The following is an 18,369-nucleotide window of genomic DNA, read 5'->3' as shown; positions in this document are numbered from 1 at the left end:
AACAGTATATAGAACCTTTTTGGCAGCTGAGACAGCTTTGTGGAGTACTAATAAAAAATCTGATATTCCTAAACCTAAAAGTCAGAGGGGAGGTCCCAAAGTTCAAAATATCAAAAGATCACTGACAGTTTAATTAATGGAGTTAAAAGAATCAGGCTTTTATAACTGCTCACACTATGCTCCTTTTTTTAACAGTAACCTACAACTGAAAACTTATATTATGGTTTTGTTATCTTCAGGAAGGGAAACAAACTAGGAGCAAAGACTGTAAACTCTGAGAAGTAAAAATATGAGGAAAAAATCCATGAATTAATAATATATAATCCTTCCTAAACACACAGAATATTTTTGGCATTCAGAGAATTGCCCAGAATTGCAATAATAGGGGATTCAGCTTATTTCAGGTGCTTCTCAGAATGTCCTTGTCCCTCCTGACAGCTGTGCCCACCTCTGGCATCTATTTAAGCATCTCCTAAATTTGCTCCTCCGGACTTTCTTTGCATGGGACCTAAACTGAGCCAGCTTGCTAATCACAGCCACTGGCAGACAATTAAAAAAGGCACAGTCAACCAGCCATCATTAAGTTGGAAGTGACAGGCTGGGTTTTATTTTTAACTAAAACTAGTGGGATTCATGCAAACTTCTCCACAAAGTTCCTCTCGCACTTTGTTTACCATTTAATACTTTCCTACATGCACTGTAGAAAACAGCCCCAAAATACCACTGAAAGTAAGGTAAATCTAGGATTTGCAGGACTGCAATGCTTATTATGTGCTGAACCAGCATGTTTGGGTATTACTGCATTTGTGAAGTGTGAGCTGAAAAATAATAGATTAATGGATTTATACTTGCACAGAAAAGAAAGACCTTATACAGGGAGATTTATTTAGCATTCGAGAAGCTATTTATTTATTTATTTATTTGAGGAGCCTTTCTGTTCAAATCAAGGCAAAAACCTGTTCAGAGAGTGCAGGGGAAGAATAAATAAAATCAGTGCTGTCTCCATTGCAAAACTGCTGTGAAATTGTTACTGATCATTTCTAGATGGGTCAAAATGGATCCCATTTTGGGCACAGCCAGACAACGCCCACTTGGATGAATTCTCAAGCTCTGCCTGTGCCTTCTGAAGCCCATGGGGAACCACTGATATGAAGTTCTCTTTCCCCAGCCATGGCTTTGTGTGCATTTCTACAAGCATTCACAGTCTGGCAGAAGTAAGGTTTAGGGGGTGAGAAGTCTGGGGTAGAAGCTCATTTTATACCTGCAAGTCACACTGTGCTGTTGCTAAAATGTCTGGTGTTCAGCTCCAGGAAGCAATGACAGAATTAATCATCTCACTTTTTTAACATTTCCCCCTTTTCTTGCAGTTATCACATTGAAAAAATTGTAGATCTGCACAGGAATTAGGCTCAGCAGCCTCTGTAAGAAGAAATCCATTGCTCTGGAATAATTGCTTGGAGGGGTGTGAGGTAGCACAACACACGTCTGTCCCCACTTTCTGTGCAAATCCTGCCTGCTGGTAAAAACTTTCTTAACTGGAAATCAAAAATGAAATGGCAATGTTCCATCCCATTGCACCATGCACATTCCCTCCCCTTTCTTTGCAGTGGGAAGAGATTAAAAGCATCAATTTTAATCGATGAGGGGAGGTAAACACAAGATGTTTATTTTTTAATATTTACAAGATTAAAAATAGCAAACCTTTGATTTATTTTTTTATTAGCAGTCATGTCCTGTGCAAGCAATGCTGCCTTGAACTGGTATTAGCAGACAGCCTGCAGAATGCTTTCTGTCTCAACCAAGGAGAATATCTTAATTATGGCAGCTTTCTAAGGAAGAAAATAGTATTAATTCACAGAAAGCACAACAGCAAATAATCATCAATCTGGATCTTCACTCTAACACAGCCAGTTCACATTTTTGTCTCCCTATGGATGCTGCCCATCCCTGACATTTCTGTTCAATGATCTTTCCACACACAAACAAATCACCCAGATTGCACTGCCTGCCTGAAGAAGGGCTGCTCATACCTTTCACTGGGTAACTCAGCTGAGTGCCTTTAGTATCCACTGCTGAGTCCCTGCGTGCAGAAAGCATCACATCAGCACACAGGATTCTTTTTTATGCAGCCAGACAATGCTGTTCAAAGATCCTTGAATGAAAAGTGTGCTAAATTGCCTTGCATTTCTCAATAAAGACCAGCAGACAAACAACATAAAATGACCTTTTGATTTAGATTTAGACAGGGAAGTTACACATACAGGAAAAGAGTAAGTCCACCTCTGTAATGCCAAAGGATTATCAGAATTGGGTTCAGTCCTGCTTTTAACAGAGCTGGTGATTTGCCTCTTCCTCCTACAGAAGCATGGTCAGGACATCTGAGGAAGTATTTAACTCAGGGATTATATCCAGAATAGAGTATTGGCCTGCTGGCACCTGGGGAGTGTGGCTCTAAAACACTACTAAAGATGGCAGTGCAGTGGCTGATCTCTGCATCTGCCTGCAGTCTGAAGGCAAAAAGTGCTAATCCAGATTGGGAATCCATAGGACCCTAGGGATATTCAGATCCCATGGGATATTCAGTGCCTGGGCTTCAGGTGAGTATTGAAACAGTTGGAGAGGAGAGGAGAGGAGAGGAGAGGAGAGGAGAGGAGAGGAGAGGAGAGGAGAGGAGAGGAGAGGAGAGGAGAGGAGAGGAGAGGAGAGGAGAGGAGAGGAGAGGAGAGGAGAGGAGAGGAGAGGAGAGGAGAGGAGAGGAGAGGAGAGGAGAGGAGAGGAGAGGAGAGGAGAGGAGAGGAGAGGAGAGGAGAGGAGAGGAGAGGAGAGGAGAGGAGAGGAGAGGAGAGGAGAGGAGAGGAGAGGAGAGGAGAGGAGAGGAGAGGAGAGGAGAGGAGAGGAGAGGAGAGGAGAGGAGAGGAGAGGAGAGGAGAGGAGAGGAGAGGAGAGGAGAGGAGAGGAGAGGAGAGGAGAGGAGAGGAGAGGAGAGGAGAGGAGAGGAGAGGAGAGACGACAGGACACGACAGGACACGACAGGAGAGGAGTTTCAGTGGAAAGAGATTTACATCCATCATCTAGTTCAATTGCCTGACCACTTCAGGGCTGATCAAAAGTTACACAATGATCTTAAGGGCAATGTCCAAATGCCTCTTAAATACTGACTGGCTGATGGCATCAACCACCTCTCTAGGAAGCCTGTTCCAGTGTTTGACCACCCTCTCAGTAAAGAAATGCTTCCTAATTTCCAGTGTAAACCTTCCCTGGAGCAGCTTTGAACCATCCCCACACGTCCTGTCACTGGACCCAGGGACAAGAGATCAGCAGGTCTCTCTCTCCCCCTTCCCCTCCTCAAGCAGCTGCAGAGCAAAATGAGGTCACCCCTGAGCCTCCTTTTCTCCAAACTACACGAGCTCAAAGTGCTCAGCTGCTCCCCACTCTCCTTCCAGCCCTTTCACCAGCTTTGTTGCCCTGGATGCGTTGAAGAGATTTCACACTAATCACCAAGTGCTGCTCTTAGCCAGGAGTGCAGCCACAGCCAAGTGAGAGAAAACCACTGTGCTCCCTCTGGTCCTCCAGGTAGGGGCTTCAGAGGTGCAATTGAACCTCATTTCCCAGGGTCAGTATGACCTGAAGAGCACCCAGAAGAGATGAGTGTACAGGAGACGATGAAGTGGCAGAAAGGAGAGGGAAAGGAGTGAGGCACACAGAAAAGAGTCCAGCTCACAGCTACAAAAGTGAGACAGCAAACCCACGCCAGCTCTTGCAGCACTCACTCTGCTCCGACAGCTGTCCCACGCCGTCTGGCAGGGGCTGAACTTGAAGCTGCTGCAGTTCTCCCTTTCAATTTTTGTGCTGCTCTCCTACCTAGCAAAGTCACACACAGTCCTCCAAGGACTCACTTCCTTGCTTTGAATGCCTTAAACTCAAATCCCCATGTCCCTGAAGAGGGGCAAAGACACAAAGAATTGCTCAGGGGAGAAGGAGAGGGGAAAGAAGAGCTGCAGAAAAAACTCTCACCTCACATCCGTAATTCTCACTTGGAAGGATCCGTGGGGCTCTCAGTGGCAGAAGGTGGAGGATGGCCTGTGCTGGGCTGTCTGTAACCACACAGCTACAAATACACAAGGAATTGCTGCACTATCTGTACTGATAAATTCCTCACATGGGTTTGGCCCAGATCCCTGAGCAGTTTCTCAAGAAATTTCCAGACCAGGACCACCAATCAACACTTTGGAAAAGGTCGCTTTATCTGAAGGCTTGGAGTGGGCTCTTCTCACCCAAGCACATTTGATGTACAAGTCTAGACACCATCAGAGGTGGTATTAGATGTAAACCAGTGAAACAGTCCTTTAGGAAATATTGCAATTATTAACATATCTGGAGAGAGCTGGGAATGCAATAAACCTAAAAAATAAAAACCTTTAAAAACTGTCCAAAGTGAAAGTCTTTTCAAGCATAATGGCAGCTGCAAAGTCTGCTGTGAATAAAATAAAACCAGATTGATTTTTGAAGGTATTAGTTGCTCTGTAATCATGCTGAAGAGCCACTGAAGGTAAACTACAGCTATAGGACCTAATTTTCTGCAACATGTTCATATGAAAGAAAAAAAAACCCAGACAACTAAAGAGCAGAGAGGGAGAGAAAAGGCCTGAGACAAGGATGATGCTCTGACCCCTTTCCATGTAAGCAAGTCACTCCCTATGACTGATGAGGACTGAGTGTGAGCACCAGCTGATGAAGTACAAACAGCTCTGAACTAAGCTCCTGCAATTGTGAATGGCTTAATTCAGAGCTCGAAACCTGTGAAAGTCCCCACGGTCACCAGAACACAGGTGACCTTCAGGGGCAAGGGCTGATATGCCAAGCAATGCTCTCTGCCTCTGGCATTGCTTCTGCATCAGGACACTCACTAATACAGCACATCATTGGGAGGGTCTTGAAAATGAAAATAGGGGTGGTGAATGAACCTTGGGACAACCTTCACTTTTAGGACACATGAATGCAGGATTCAACTTCAAATAAAGCTTTTCTAAAATCCACGTGACACAGAAATGACGAGCGATTCAGGCAAGAAACCGCATGTGATGCATTAAAACCTCAAGCAAGAAGACGAAGGCAATTTAAAAAGAAATTATTCTAATCTGAAGGAAAAAAGGAAAATAGGACGTGTGTGTTAACACAGTCTGATGGTCTCACCGGCTAAAAAGCCCCAGAGATTCAGCGTGCTGGAGGTATTAGATAACATCAGTTGCTTACAGTGTTGTCCCTGGCATTAAGAGCATCGCAGGGAAAAGAGCTGAGCCTCCCCGAATGGGATTTCTCTGCCTGAAATGCACTCATCTCTCCTCACATCTCCTTGGCTCACTCTCAGCACACCTTCCAGGAGCAAACGCACCAGGGGTCAGACACGGACAAGTGTCCTCTTCCCTGGCTGCTCCTGACTCATTCCTTAACACAGCTCATTCTGCCCAGGGTAGAAAACAGCAGGATGTGACTGTGTGCCTTAAAAGCTGTGGCTGAAATCTTTGCTGTACTGAAGCACAGGAGAATTTTGGCTGTGATTTCAGGAGGGACAAGATTTCAGCTGGATTTTTCCCTGCACTTGCACAGGCTGTGCTGGGCTCACAGTTCAGTGGAGGTGGTACATTAGCTGGTGCAAATGGAAGCAATGATGAGAAAAGGGAAAAAAAACAAAAACAACAGAATGGCTGGAGCAGGGGCCATTTGGAGGTAGGGCAGCACTTTTCCAGGACAAACATCCTTGTTCTCGCTTGTGGAGATAAACACAACACACCACAGCACAAGTGTAGGAATGAGGTTGAGAAGTGGGCATGGACAGTAGCAGGGCATCAAGACCACCCAAGACCCTCAAAGCCTTCCAACCCATTTCCAGAAAGGTCTGGAAGAACTGACTATGCATGATAACCAATTTGCATAGAAAAATGAAACTTATCTCCAGGATGGGCAAAACCTATCTACAAAGAGACACCCCCAGGAAGCCCGGGCATTTGTGCACCCCACAACCCTGGACACCTCAGCAGGAACAACGCTGGAACCAGGACTGGTGATCTCTCTTCCTCGCCCTTCTTTTGCTTGCTTGCTTGCTTTCACTCATCTCTCTCTTTCTCTCCTCCTTTTCACCCCATTCCTTTATCCAAAACCCACTGTGTGCTTACACAAGGAGATCAGGGACTAACTCATAAAAATTCCTGTGCCAAGTGTGTAATTTACTAATGAAACTTTGCAACCATTTCCAAAGACCCCCTGATTTTTATTGTTCCTTTCGACCCAAGATTTCCACCCTGGCTGTTCACTTCCCTTTGAGGGTGGGATGCCACAGAGCCTCCTAGAAATCAGCCATGACTCTCCTCCTCAGACCAAGCTCCATGGCTGAAGCTAGCAGAGAGGCCCCCCTCCAGCTGTGTGAAATCTTGAGAGGCACTTAATGAATTAGATATTATTAATATTCTCTTCCAGCATCAGAAGGCAGTAATTAACTCTTTGAAGACTCATCCCAAACCCTGCTTTATTACTCAATCCTCAGAGGCGGCTGTGTAATCTCATTGTGCTTTTAAAAGAGTATCTTTCCAGAATAATTATTTGCCTTGTTTGGAAAAAAAGAAAAAAAAATTCAAAGTCCTGGTTCTGCCTTGGAGTGTGCATTAGTGATCTTAGACATGCTATAAAGATTTCAGAGCACGAAACATGATATGCTGCAATACTTTTCCTGAGCAGATGCCTTAAGGAGCTCATTCAACATGCCAGGCTCTAAATGCTATTTGGGAGTGAGAAAACATTATTTTCCCACTTCAACAAGACTTTGGCTTCCCTGTCATGTGGAAATAACCTTTTGTGCTCAGTACTATTATTAATTTATTAGCCTTTTGAATGTCTAAATGTTTTGCAGTCTGTGGACTACATCAAAGTGCTGGCTGAGGGACAGGGCAGCACAAACACATTGTGTGTGCACCCAAATCCATGGATGTGTGTTTCAAAGAGCAGCCCTGGTGCAAGAACACTTCTGCCTATACATTTTTGACAGTGAGAACAGCCATTTTCTCATGCAAAAAACCCCAAGGAGCATATTTATGCTATAATTAAATGTCAAACCTTGTGAGTGATGACTGTGTAGAAAAAGTACTAAGTATATATTTCTATAGAAATCAATTAAAGGAGACAGTGATTTTCTTTCCAATTAGATTACATGACCCCAGCACAAGCTGCTGCAGCACAGTGCAGCTGTCAGCCCAGTCTCACTGCCTGAGCAGCTGCTTTTTGTTCACCTGATGGCACCGTCCTGGATGGCACCGATTCTCCTCAGGGATGAACTCACCACCAAACGCTTCTCTGATTCCCAAAAGGCAATCACGTATCCTTCCAGCAGATAGGAGGTTTGAAACAATCCCCTGAATAGCTTTATGTAACAGGACTTAGATTGTGTCCCTGGTGTTGAATGTAGCATGATCTATTTTGTGCCCAGGAACAAAACACAGAATTTCTGCAAAGCAGGCTCTGGCTCAGCACATCTGACTGCAATGCCAGGCTGCTTCCAAAACAGTTATTGTCTGAAACTGCAGGAGAGGGGTGGAGTTCATCTGATGTACCTGAGGTATTTAGAAGTCAGTGATCGTGGACTCTGTGAAAAAAAGGGGATGGTTTTCCCATCCCAGACTAGGCACTGAAGAGGGGCCAGATGATTTTCTCCTAGAGGAACCACCCCTCATGGGCTATGAAGGCGATTGGTGACTACCCTGGACATCATCACCCAATTTTTAATGAAATGAACTCCACTCTGCATGTCCCACATTGACACGACCCTTCTCTGACCCTTCATCCACTCTCACGTACCGCCCACACATTCCCCCAAACAGCATTTCCTTTACTTCTGCAAAACCTAATGTTTCCTTAGGAATGCTGTTCCCTCTCACTGGGAGTCACTGCCCCCATGGCAAAGTCTGTGTGCCAGACACTGAGCTAAACAGCAGGTATCTCTACTGGGAACTTGAGTTCCACGAATTTTTCCACCTGGGTGATTCCCTGAGCCAGGGCCCTGCAGAGAAACCAATTTTCCTTAAAAAAAGGTGCATGAGAGAGAAGAAAATCCATGACAACTCAGCCAGGAGGCTACTTCCCCATATGCATCCCTGGACTGCAGAGCTGAACTCCAGCACACTGTCCTGTCAGGAACAGAAATGTCCATGTTTTTCTCAGGAAGCCACCTGGAGTGACAGGTTCATGGATTTAAGAAGGAAAGAATACATTTTGGTACAATGTATGTGGCATCATCTTGTCCCATGAAATCACCATCAGCAATGCCTGAGCAGAGTTGTCATCGCAGGGCTGTAGCTGGTGAGATGGCAAGGGAGGGAATGCTGAAGTCGAGGCTTAGAGCACTTCTTATCAACAGAGAAATGATAAGCTAGAAACCATGAACCAGCTTTCAAGCCCCAAAGCCCTCCTTCAGGTCTGAAGTGGAGTTAACAACCTTCCAGTCAGAGGTAAGCTGACAAGCTGGAACCAAACCTGATTATAATTCAGCTCTTTCAGGCTCCAGCACAGACACAGGGGCACTGTAATCCCACTGCATCTGCTTCCAGCCATGGGTATTTTGTGCCGTACTTGGGATATTAATGAGCACAAGCAATGCACAAAAATTGAAACCTCCTCTGAAAGCAGCTCCAGTGGCTAGAGAGAAAACAGACTTTTAAAAAGTAAAATTCTAGTTGTGTTGAACTCCTGTTGTTGCAGAGGCTGAAATTGTCTTGTGAAATACTGAGGTAGCCTTGGTACATTATCAGGTGAGATGCCCAAGGTACAGCTGCAGAAAAATGTGTTTCAGCAGCTAGAGGATCACAGCTAATGCTCAGTAATCTACAAATCATTGTTATGAGATTTCTCTATGCAAATGAAATTTATATAACTCTCATCAATCGTAAAAAAAAATCATAAAGATGAAATTTTGCAGCTGCAATGCGAATTAAAGGATCCCTTAACCTGTTTTCAAGAAACATCTTTATAGCTAAATAATTTTTAGTTAGAGTGTTCTTTGAAAGAACTAATGGATAGTGAGCATTGCTGATTGATTATAAAATGAGCAGGAGGGTTTAAGAAGATGTAAAATCACTACCCAGCTTTATTAACCTTGCCATACTAAAATTCTAGACCATGCAACTGTGAGAAGCAGATATTAATACAGTACCTTTGATGAGTGTATTTTATTTATTTAACATCAATAATTTTTTCTTAGTTGGTCTATGCCATGGAGATTCATCAGGCTGTCCTCTGAACTGTATCTTAGAGACTTCACCTTTGAGGAATCCAGAATCTGGACTCTATAAAATGTAACTTTATACATTTATGCGATGGGATGGAAAAAAAAAAAAAAACAACAAAAACAACAAAATGAAAACCAGCAACTATCAAGAAAAGGAAAAGAAATGCAATTCATGTGTCATCCTGCTAGGACTGCTCTCCAGAGCTGCAAATCTACAGGTAACTTTTACTGAGCCATCATTATAAACAGCAACAGCATTTATCAGAAGGCCACTCAATCTGCGACGACCTGAAAACATCACAACGAAATGGGGGCTGTCAAACACTGCAAGCACCTGCAGGAGCATGCAGGTGAGAGAAAGAGGAAAACAAGAGCTTACCCGCTTCCTGAGATTGCAGGTGAGCGTGAGGTTCCTCGAGAAGGAGTTTGCAAAAGCAGTGTAGAAGTCCAGCACTTTCAGCAAGGCCTCTCGCTTAATTATATGCAAATCGCAGTAGGTCAGGGCCCGTACGTTGGCACAGGCATGGGCCAGGCTGGTTTCCTTCCAGAAGATATCACCAAACACATCACCTTTACCTGAAAAACAGCAGGGCAGGTTTGTTAAAAGGTAATGCTTAGGCAGAGTTTCTCAGCACATAGATGATTTTTTCACTACTTGTTTTATGCTCCCAATTACCCCAACCATGAACACTAACAAGGGTGAAGGTTTTAAAATTAGCTGAGGTACTTGAGCACCCTTAGCAGTAGCCTCAGGTTTTTTAAGGTATTTATGGATTGCTCTGTGAAGTGTCACAAAGCATAAGAGCCAGGTTGTAAAAGTAGCTGAAGATACAAGTAATGGATTTTTCAAAGGCTACTGAATATAATGAGCACTTAACTAATGTTCAGGTGATTGAACATTTCAGGTGTCTGTTCCCAAGTGATTCAGGAGCCCTGCTCTTACAAAAACCCTCTGACATCTAGGTTCCTTCAACCTCATGGCTCTACAGTGAGGTGCAGGAGACAGCTTCCAGGGCCCAAGGACCCCGTTTTAAAGGATGTTTTAACATTTTTAATTCAGTGTCAGTGGTAACACTCCTTCTGGAAAACCCACCAAAAGCCTCACTGAGACTTTTAACCTTTAAATAACCACCTCTAAATCTTAAACACATCCAAAAGTACAGTTCTAAACCCAAATTCATCCATTTAAGTAGAGGCTTAGGCTTAAGCCTGTATTTCAATGTTTGCTGAGTAAGAGAGGGTTTGACACCTCAGACACAGGCACATATAAATACCTTCAACCAGAGGGGAAAATTACACCTGAAGCCTACTTCTGCACTGGCATGCAGTGTAGCAGAACAGCTGACTGACTGAGGACTTGGGACTAGCTGTAGTCCAGTGCCACGGAGAGAGGAGCTCCAGGGGCTGCAAGTGCTCTGACATATCCCAGCTATCTTTCATCTGCAAGGAATCCACACCCCCCATACCTGTGCTAGACACCAAAGGACAAGAGGATGAGGACACCAGATTCAAAATCACGCTTCTGACCCGACCAGAACCCCAGCATGGGTGCAGATTGGAGATATCCTTTCAGGTTTGGACCCTCTGGCTGTTCTGAGAAGAGGTAGTGGCAGCAACACAAGACACATTGAAGCATTCAAAAGCTGCCTCTTGCTGCCTGGCCATGGGCTGGGCAAGGGCCACGGTGTGTGGTGCGTGGCTGAAACCTCAAACCCTGAAGTAGAAATTGTGGTACAAAGGGTATTTTTTGTTTCAGACCTGCAGAGATAGCCCAGCTCTTTATTTTAGCAGTTATTAAAAGGGAACTCAAATCAGTCCGTCAGTAGCTATTGATTTCAGGCACCTCAAGCAGCCCCTTGGTGAAGGTTAAAGATGTTATAGTTTTGGCATAAAAAAGGTAATGCATTTTCATATTTTCTCTTTTAAGAACTTTTAACATTTCACTCCACTCTATTTTGGAAACACAGACCAGAGGGGTAATTTATCCAACCTTATTACTTTTGAGGGTCATGAGGCTCTATTTCTCCATTTCCATTTCTGCTTTTGGTATTGTATGCAGTAAAACATAGCCAACATTTCTCAGCAAGGGTGAAATAAAATGTTCAAGTCCTTACCTTCCCTTCTCTGTTTTTATTTTCTAACAAATGTCTCTATAACAGAATCATCCCTTAGAAAGGTTATAACTGCATCTCATTGAGCTGCTTTTAATTCTACATATTTTTATGTAATTAAAATTAACTACAATACATAACACAGCTGGTATAATTTATGAAACAAGGTGCTTTAAATGTTTTCCTTAATACAGAGCATTTTCTAGGAACACTGTAATTTATCCAACATACTCTTTTGAAATTACCTTTTGCAGTTAATTGTCCTTGTCTATACTTAGAGTTCAAAACCCAGTTTACAGACATACTCAGCACAGTTACATAATTTATAGAAAACAGACCATTTCTGAAATGCAGAAAATTGCTCAATGGATTTGCTCTCTGAGGTGGACACAGGACAGAACTGAGTCCTGCATTCAGTGCAAAGTGCAGTTAAAACACACTGGTTTTACCACTGAAATGTGAGAAAACTGCTTGCTCTCCTTTCAAACTTAGGCTAATATGTAGTTAATTTAATCAAGAGGTTGAAAGCAGTGGATGCTCACCCCAAAACTCAGCACAACAGTGTGTTACAGAATCTGTACACAAACCATGGATAAACGAAACCAACATTCACAAACTTGAGAAGATCTTCTCGTTGTCTTCAGTGTGCCAGGGAACTGCACTGGTTGGGACTTAAAGGCTGGGACATGATGAACTGAACTTATTCACTCTTCCATGAGCCATCACTCACTGGATTTGAAGGGTAAAGCTCTGAACTCCTCTTACATTGTGGTTTATACTCTTCAGAATGTATAAAATCTTGGAAGCCTTTAAGGGTTCTTGAATTTGACATTTCCCACACACACTTCTGAGCTCGTTTGCTGGTTATAAATGTGCTAAGGAATGCACAGAATGAAAACAAAACCTACCAGATTCTCCAAAACAACGCATCTTTTTTCATAAATACAGAGATTAATGTACTATACTTCATCCCTATTAACTGTAGTTCACTGTGCAGAGACAGGTAATTATTCACTCAGGACAAGATCAGATGTTAGGAAAAAATTCTTCACTCAGCGGGTGGTGAGGCACTGAATAGGATGCTCAGAGAAGCTGTGGATGCCCCATCCCTGAAATGTTTAGGGCCAGGCCAGATGGGGCTTTGAGAAACCTGGTCTGGTGGAAGGTGTCTCGTTCTATGATTCTGAGGTTAATTTTACACATTGCAACTAAATAAAAACAAAATTTTCAGGGTTGCAAAACAGAAAATGTAACTGGGTAGGTCTGACACAGCTACCCAGAGACACATACAAGTGTTTTTCACTCACAGGGGATGTTCAGAGCTCCAGGGAAAGTGCTGCTGAGGCTGGGCTGGGAATGCAGAGATACTGATGCAACCTGCATCATTTCCAAAGCTTCTCTCTGGAGATTTATTGAGGCCTCAGCATGTTACCTCCCAAATCTGCCCTGTCCTCAGCCCTGAGCACCTCCCAAATGGAGGCGAAGTTCTGGGAAACCCTCCTGCCCTTGCTCTCACGGTGCCCAAAGCATCGCTGGAAGAAGGAATGCTGTAAACTAGAGTGGGAACTACTTGCATACATTTTACACATCACAGAATCATAAAATCCTTTGGGCTGGAAAAGACCACTTAGATCATAAAAAATCGGATTTTGCAACTGAAAGGAACATGGACAACAAGAGGACATGTGAAGGGTGTTTATGGCAGGTATAATTTTTGCTGAAATAGCTACACTGCTATAATTGTAAATACAGTGTACTACGTATGTGTACGTGCCTGTACATAAAATATACATATCTATTCATGCATATTCACATAAATATATTTAGGGACAATCCTATGGTATGCAGCTGTGTAATAGGTCAGGATATTTCTATGCACTATTCTATCTTCTATATTCTGATAACCCTGCAAAACAGATCTGGGGGGAAGGATGTTCTCTGCAGCCTTACACCATAGACTGACCTGCCAATTTGTCAGACAGCAGTTCATGCCTGGACTTTTCAGGCAGAAAAATTCTTAAGGGCTTTATGGAACCCCCCCAGGAGCTTGCAGATGGAACGAAAAAGTGCTTGAACTCGGAAACACTCTTTTTAAACAGTATCTCAGAACCCACACATGTATTTATGTAAAGACAAAATTTATCTTTCTTCAGATGGGGACAGAAACTGAGCTAATAAATATCCTAGCAGACATAAGAGCTTGATGGATCCTTTGGAAGAAAGTTTAGGCAGGCAGCTAAAGAATAAATTCTTGGTGGGAAATAGCACTGGGTAAAAACACAAAAAGGGAACCAAGACTCCTTAAGGAGTTGTTTTTCTGTGCAGTCTTAGCTAACAGACCAGCTACCCTTTAACCATTTTAAAATATCTCCAAAGCCTCATCAATCACACTAGCACAAAGCAGACATGATGAATCATGTTGGCTTTCCATCATGATGTGCTCAAATCTTACGTTGCTTATGAAAAGCAAAGGCTGATGTTGTTTGAGAATCAGTAAAACTGGATCACAGAGACAAAACGTTCATCCAATCAGCTCAAGTACCAATAACCCTGAAGAAGTGATGACAGCATGGGCACAAGTGGAGGTCAGTGAGCAAGCACCATGTTCCTGTGGCCATAATTACAAATATTGGTGTCTATATTCACACAAATACACCTGTATCTATGTATCTGCAGGGAAACCTCTTCAAACTGATGTAGAAACCCAACGAGCAGGGAGTGAACCAGCTCCTGTCACCCAGAGCAGCTCCGTGATGGGTCGATGAGCAGTTCTGCATCTCCTTACCCTGGCACACTGGGGATGGTTGCACAGGTTTAAAAAATGATGGGATATATTTATGAAATAAAATCCATCTGTGGCTACTAAACACAAAATACTTCTCTCTGGGTGAAATACAGTTCAGTGGAGGGTTGGAAACGTTCTGGGGAAGCATCACAATTTCCTTACTTCACCTTCCTAGTTTCGCCTGCTCATCTGCTATTGAACATTTCTGAAGAAGGGCTGCTGGGCTGGCTGGATTTCTGGGCTTAGCTGATACAGCTGTTTCTGCCTAAAGAGGGTATCTGGAGAAGCTGGGGGTGGTGCAGTGGTGCAAATCCACCAGGTGCACTTCCCATCTGGGATATCACTGCAAGCACAGCCCAAGATGTGCAGAAATGATACTGAACTGTGAGAGAGGTCTTCTTGCCCCTGTGAATGTTTTATCCTCAACTTCTGGTGCATCCAGAAGGGCCAGAACTTCCTTGAAAATCAGATCAAAGCTAATCATTGAGCCACGTATAAATCCACCACTACAGGACTGCACATGAACATGTGAAAGGGCAGAATGAGGAGAGAAAACAGCATTTCCAGCCTCTGAAGCATTGTCAGAGCAGTCAGTAAAGCAGCAATGACAAGAGCTGTGCCACAATCCAAGTCCATGCTGGCAAAGGTACTTTGCATTATTTAATACAGTGCAACCTTCCCCATCTGCCCCTGGAAACACAAAGGAACTGACTTTTCTTCCAGCATTCAGGACTGCTGCAAGCAGGGCCCAAGGCCCAGAAAGATTTCTCTCCTTTTCTCTTTCATTTTTAGTGCAAGTACCATAGTGCCTCACATCTTTCTAGAAACCCCAGTTCCTGGAGACAAGTTATTTCCATCTTGATTTTACACAGAAATAGGTTTCTATCCTTTCTGACTGAGGAAATAAACCTGAGAGCATGACCATTCCTACCACCTTAAAAACTCATAAGGCAAATCAGATTGCCTTAAACTATTAGTCTGATTTAAAAGAACTGTATCACACGACTTTTAAATAATTTTTCTTTTCTTGTGCTGGCAAGCTTTCGAGTTTTGGCAGTGAAGCATGCAGGTCTAACTCAAAAACATATCAATTCAGAGAAAGGAATCTTCCTGACTCTGGAAGCTGCAGATCAAATCTGTAACACGCTGGCTGGCACTAAATTAAGATTGATGTTTCTTATCATAATTAACCATCATGCAGAGAGAGACACAAAAATACATTAAATTTACAAAACAATATGGAAAATTCAGGTTTGTCAGTAAGAACTAATGACACTTTTGAACAAGTATCAGTAGGACTAAATCTTACATGGTACTGCAGATGTCAACCCAGACCTGCAAGATCTGACTGATTCCAAGGCACTTAAGAAGAACTGCACAGTGCAGCACGTCACACCCGTTCTCAGACCAGTAACCCTTCAAGTATTTTGCAAAATACTTTGAGATTCAGCACTTAAACCCCAGCCTAAATCACGTTAATTATTTCACTTCTGCTAGCTGAAAAAAAACCCAACCCTTTCCTCTATGAATCATTTTCCTCTTAGTTAATTTAGAGCTTTAACTCATTGGAACACAGGGGACTGTTCCTATAGATGAAATAGGGCACAGCCTGTTCTGTAAATTGCTTCCAGGTGCATGTCACTAACCTGGGGAAATGCTCACAATTAGTCTGCCTTGGTTGACTTCACATTGAAAACAACACAAAAGTTCAGTATAAATTAACAAGAGCTGATTTGACACAGGCGCCAATTCTGCCACCTTCATTCCACTTGAGAAGAAACCCAAGCTGCAGCTAAACTAATTAAAATCAGGGAATTAGCCACTAATACTATGAGACAGAACTGGACTAACGGGTTTTCATGTCACAAAGTGCATCCCATATGGTCAGTCTTGTCCTGCACAAAGCACATTCCTGGCTGCCTAGGCATGGAAATTAAAAGTGTTGATGCGTGGATACCAAATATCATCTTGCTAATCCCCATGGATGAGAGCTATGGAGCTCCTGGGCCTCCTGCTCACCCAGATGGGAGCTGCTGCTTGCTCTTCCTCCAAAGAACTTTTCTCTGTGTGATTTGGTGGGAGACTCAATCTTTTGACCCCCAAACACAAGTATTGCATTATGAGCAGAAAAAGACTCATCCTCATTTTCAGCTGCCATACCGCACTCAAGAAGACACTTGCTTTCCTCTACTCCTCTGATACTGCATCATATCCCCTTCCCAGATAAAACATTTGGAAATAATTAATGAAGAAGGCCTTTAATAAGGTCTGGTTTGTCTAATAACAATAAACAACAGGTTGCTCTGGAATTATAGGCAGAACATGCTGAGAATTAACATGCCACACATAAAGACAACTGAATACATATGGGATCAGGACCCTAAGTGTGGCTGAAACTTGAACTGTTAAATTTATATTCTTTCTGGCTTGACTATTAAAACTGAGTTCACTCAGCAGCAACCCCCACCAGGATTTCACTGCTCAATATACTTTTATCGCTATGCAGCTTGAGCAATATTTTTGATCAATTCCTACAATCAACATCTGAACGCAGTGGGCCATTATTTTTCTGCTGAAAAAACGACTTCTTTAAGCCTTGTTAATCAATATGCCCAGTTTAAGTTACTCCACAACTCACAGCCAGCTGTGCAAATAGCAGGAGCTGGAAAGCAACTTCCAGAGCCACTTGGCTGGTATTGCCACTGATGTGTAACTCCTCATCAGGAGCAAATTCAGGTTAATTGCAGCAGGGTGAATTATTAGGTGCCCTCTGGCAGCTGATGCCTCCTTTCATTAGCCTGGGGACTCCAAACCCCTGGTCCTTCCTGAGATCCTTTGCTGGTAACACCTCCTTGTGCAGAGCAGTGGCAGTTAAATTGTTTACTCCTGCTTGAGATGGTGGAAAATTACTGACGTGCCTTCTCAGGGTCACCTCGCTTGCTGGGAAAGTTTTGATAATTAGAGACAAGACTGTTTGCCCTTCTCCATTCTCCTGGCAACTGCAGATGAGTTATGTTAAAATGACCGTGTCTCCTTTTCCCCAGTGTAGCAGCACCCCAGTGCTGCACATGGAGTGCTCCCTGCTACAGCCAGGACCTGCAAAAGGTGGGACACTGGCCTCGAGAAGGGGAGGTAACTAATGAGTGGATCATAATGGAGCACCCGGATATCTGCATTAATGAGTCCTAAAAACTGCAGGTCTACAGTTGGAGTCATTCTCTTACTGTTAGTGTTTCTGTAATGCTGATTACTGCAGCAGCTGGGCGTTTAATTATCCACAAATGAGAACAAAATCAAACCAGGGGGGAGCAAAATGTCACAGTGCTGCAAGTTGCCCTGTCAATCAGCTGATTTCAAACACAGAAAACACCAAAGCTGCAGCTGTTGAGGCAGGAAAAACACTGCTGAATGAAAGAATGGTTGTTCCATGAAGGTGGAAGAAAAGAAAAGCACCTGGATGAGATGCCAAGTCTCCTGAGGGCAGGAAGCAGGAAGGCTGGATGTGCTAACTCACCGTGGCTGCAAGGCAAGGGAACATGATAAGGGAAGACGGACAAAGAGAAAAAGCAGGAAGATTGTGGAGTGATTTATGCCAGGACCTGAGGGAGGATGAAGCCTCCGGACAGAAGCATGAATGTAAAAGATGGGAGATGATGGTTCTTAACCTGTTTTGATGTCCCTACCTGACTCTCTTTTCTAGGATATTCCACATCTAAAAATACATCAAACTATCCATCTGCAGGTGAGCATGGCCAAAAAAAAAAAAAAAAATAACACCCCTTCTCCCTCTCTCTTTCTTTAAGCAAGGCAAATAACACACTACTGTATTAAATCACACTACACTATTATTTCCTCTGCAAGGAGCAGAGGCTGCAGACAGCATGTCCTGTTCATTCCTGCTCTCATAGAGGAAATTAATGAGGACAAGTTTCCAAAGGATACTTATCACATTTCCTCTAGGTTTCCACTCTAGGTCACTGCTGGGGGATGGAGAAGATGGACAGACTGGCAGCACAATCCTGAGAGATGACTTTCCCTGGGAAAACCAGTGTGGAAGCAGATGCTTGGAGCATTCAAAGGAGTTACTGAGGTTTTCCCATTAGTCAGTTTTTTAAACCTGGTCTCCCCCTTAGGCAGATTCATGTTCCTTGTGCTTGAACTTCTCAAGGCAGAACAGATCAATAAAAATTATGTTTTTCACT

General features: G+C 43.3%; 1 protein-coding gene across 3 annotated transcripts in view; it reads right to left on the bottom strand.

The window, feature by feature from the left end:
* The window catches only part of KCNH5 (potassium voltage-gated channel subfamily H member 5), a 151,279-nt gene that overhangs the window by 18,564 nt on the left and 114,346 nt on the right, over positions 1-18,369 (bottom strand). Inside the window, exons 10-11 of one of the 3 annotated variants that reach the window (XM_069018498.1) lie at positions 9,651-9,847; positions 9,216-9,342 (exon numbers count right to left, since the gene is read on the bottom strand). In XM_069018498.1, coding sequence (XP_068874599.1) covers positions 9,301-9,342; positions 9,651-9,847 — 239 coding nt within the window. In that variant the 3' untranslated portion in view covers positions 9,216-9,300. Of the gene's footprint in view, positions 1-9,215; positions 9,560-9,650; positions 9,848-18,369 lie in introns of those variants that run through there. The other 2 variants (XM_069018499.1, XM_069018497.1) reach the window with 2 other exon arrangements.

Source organism: Aphelocoma coerulescens, chromosome 5, assembly GCF_041296385.1.
Source record: "Aphelocoma coerulescens isolate FSJ_1873_10779 chromosome 5, UR_Acoe_1.0, whole genome shotgun sequence".
Taxonomy (NCBI): Eukaryota; Metazoa; Chordata; class Aves; order Passeriformes; family Corvidae; genus Aphelocoma; species Aphelocoma coerulescens.
This window is presented reverse-complemented; position numbering and strand designations above follow the sequence as displayed.